The sequence below is a fragment of the Hemibagrus wyckioides genome, linkage group LG24, assembly GCF_019097595.1.
Source record: "Hemibagrus wyckioides isolate EC202008001 linkage group LG24, SWU_Hwy_1.0, whole genome shotgun sequence".
Lineage (NCBI taxonomy): Eukaryota > Metazoa > Chordata > Actinopteri > Siluriformes > Bagridae > Hemibagrus > Hemibagrus wyckioides.
In genome coordinates this window covers 19,332,456-19,334,305 of record NC_080733.1, presented here as the reverse complement: position 1 = coordinate 19,334,305, position 1,850 = coordinate 19,332,456, and the positions used below count along the sequence as shown (strand labels likewise).

The following is a 1,850-nucleotide window of genomic DNA, read 5'->3' as shown; positions in this document are numbered from 1 at the left end:
CAAAAGAGGTCCAAGGAAGGAACAGTGGTAAACTGGAGACAGGGTCATGGGCGGTCAAGACTCATTGATGCCCGTGGGGAGAGAAGGCTGGCCCGTGTGATCCGATCCAACAGACGAGCTACTGTTGATCAAACTGCTGAAGAAGTTAATGCTGGTTCTGATAGAAAGGGGTCAGAATACACAGTGCAGGACAGTTTGTTGTGTATGGGGCCACATAGCCACAGACCGGTCAGGGTGCCCGTGCTGACCCCTGTGCACCTCCAAAAGCAGCGACAATGGGCACGTGAGCATCAGAACTGGACCACGGAGCAATGGAAGAAGGTGTCCTGGTCTGATGAATCACGTTTTCTTTTTCATCATGTGGATGGCCGGGGGCGTGTGCATCTCTTTCCTGGGGAACACATGGCACCAGGATGCATTATGGGAAGAAGGGGTGCCGGTGGAGGCAGTGTCCTGCTCTGGTCAATGTTCTGCTGGGAAACCTTGGGTCCATTTACACCCTTTCATGGAGACGGTATTCCCTGATGGCTGTGGTCTCTTTCAGCAGGATAATGCTCCGTGACACAAAGCAGAAATGGTTCAGGAATGGTTTGATGACCACAACAACCAGTTTGAGGTGTTGACCTGAACTCCAAATTCCCCAGATCTCAATCTAATCCAGGATTTGTGGGATGTTCTGGACAAGTCTGATCCATGGAGGCTCCACCTTGCAACTTACAGGACTTAAAGGATCTGCTGTTAACATCTTGGTGCCAGATCCCACAGCACACCTTCAGGGATCTAGTGGAGTCCAGGCCTCAACGGGTCAGGGCTGTTTTAGCAGCAAGACGGGACCCTCAGAGTATTAGGCAGGTGGGCATAATGTTATGGCTGGTCAGTGTATCTCACACTAACTGGGACATCATGTGCACTAGTTTTGCCCCTACATAATTGCCCCCCCACACATTAAAACACCTTACCCCTGTTATATTTCAGGAGTGTTACTGGTTTAATCGAAGGTCTGAGTCAGAATCCTGAAAACATTTTTATTCACGTCTTTTTGCATACAAAATATTCTAGAGAACACGTGACCGGAACACGTTTATCAACACAAATCAAATTAAACACAAAAAGAAATAGAAAAGTGTCTTATTGGGGACGTCAGAAGTGAGCAGTGACTTGATCGATCTCCAGAAGATCCTCCAAAATCTGCAAGGGAAGAGTAGAGAGAATGAAATGAAGGTACAGCGGGAGGGAGGCGTGGCTGTGATGTCATAAGTTTGATAAAGGGGAGGAGACTCACGATGTCAGACGTGGTGCCGATCTTCTTGGCCAGCTCGCTGCGCTCCATTGTGCTCAGGTACAGGTATTTATTCAGCAGCTCTCCATCCAGAATGTTCCGCACCGCATTCTGTAGGGTACGCCGGTCAGTGTGCAGCATCCTAACACACACACACACACACACACACACACACACACACACAGTGAGTATAAACTCCTAATCAGTGTGTTGAATAGTAATGAGACTATAAACAACATTCAGCAATATGTGTGAATAAATGGATTAGTGAGTGTGTGTGTGAGAGTGAGAGTGAGTGAATGTGTGTGTGTGTGTGTGTGAGAGTGAGTGAATGTGTGTGTGAGTGAGTGAATGTGTGTGTGTGAGAGTGAGTGAATGTGTGTGTGAGTGAGAGTGAGTGAATGTGTGTGTGTGTGTGAGTGAGAGTGAGTGAATGTGTGTGTGTGTGTGAGAGTGAGTGAATGTGTGTGTGTGTGTGTGTGTGTGTGAGAGTGAGAGTGAGTGAATGTGTGTGTGTGTGAGAGTGAGTGAATGTGTGTGTGTGTGTGAGTGAGAGTGAGTGAATGTGTGT

The 1,850-nt window shown here is 47.8% G+C and overlaps 1 protein-coding gene across 3 annotated transcripts in view; it reads right to left on the bottom strand.

Annotated features, from left to right (window-relative positions):
* Positions 1-1,011: 1,011 nt before the first annotated feature.
* cpsf1 (cleavage and polyadenylation specific factor 1) overlaps positions 1,012-1,850 on the bottom strand; it is a 42,821-nt gene continuing 41,982 nt past the window's right edge. For all 3 annotated transcript variants that reach the window (XM_058377156.1, XM_058377158.1, XM_058377157.1), the window contains 2 exons: positions 1,283-1,421; positions 1,012-1,188 (listed from right to left, as the gene is read on the bottom strand). In XM_058377156.1, coding sequence (XP_058233139.1) covers positions 1,141-1,188; positions 1,283-1,421 — 187 coding nt within the window. In that variant the 3' untranslated portion in view covers positions 1,012-1,140. The remainder of the gene's footprint in view (positions 1,189-1,282; positions 1,422-1,850) is intronic.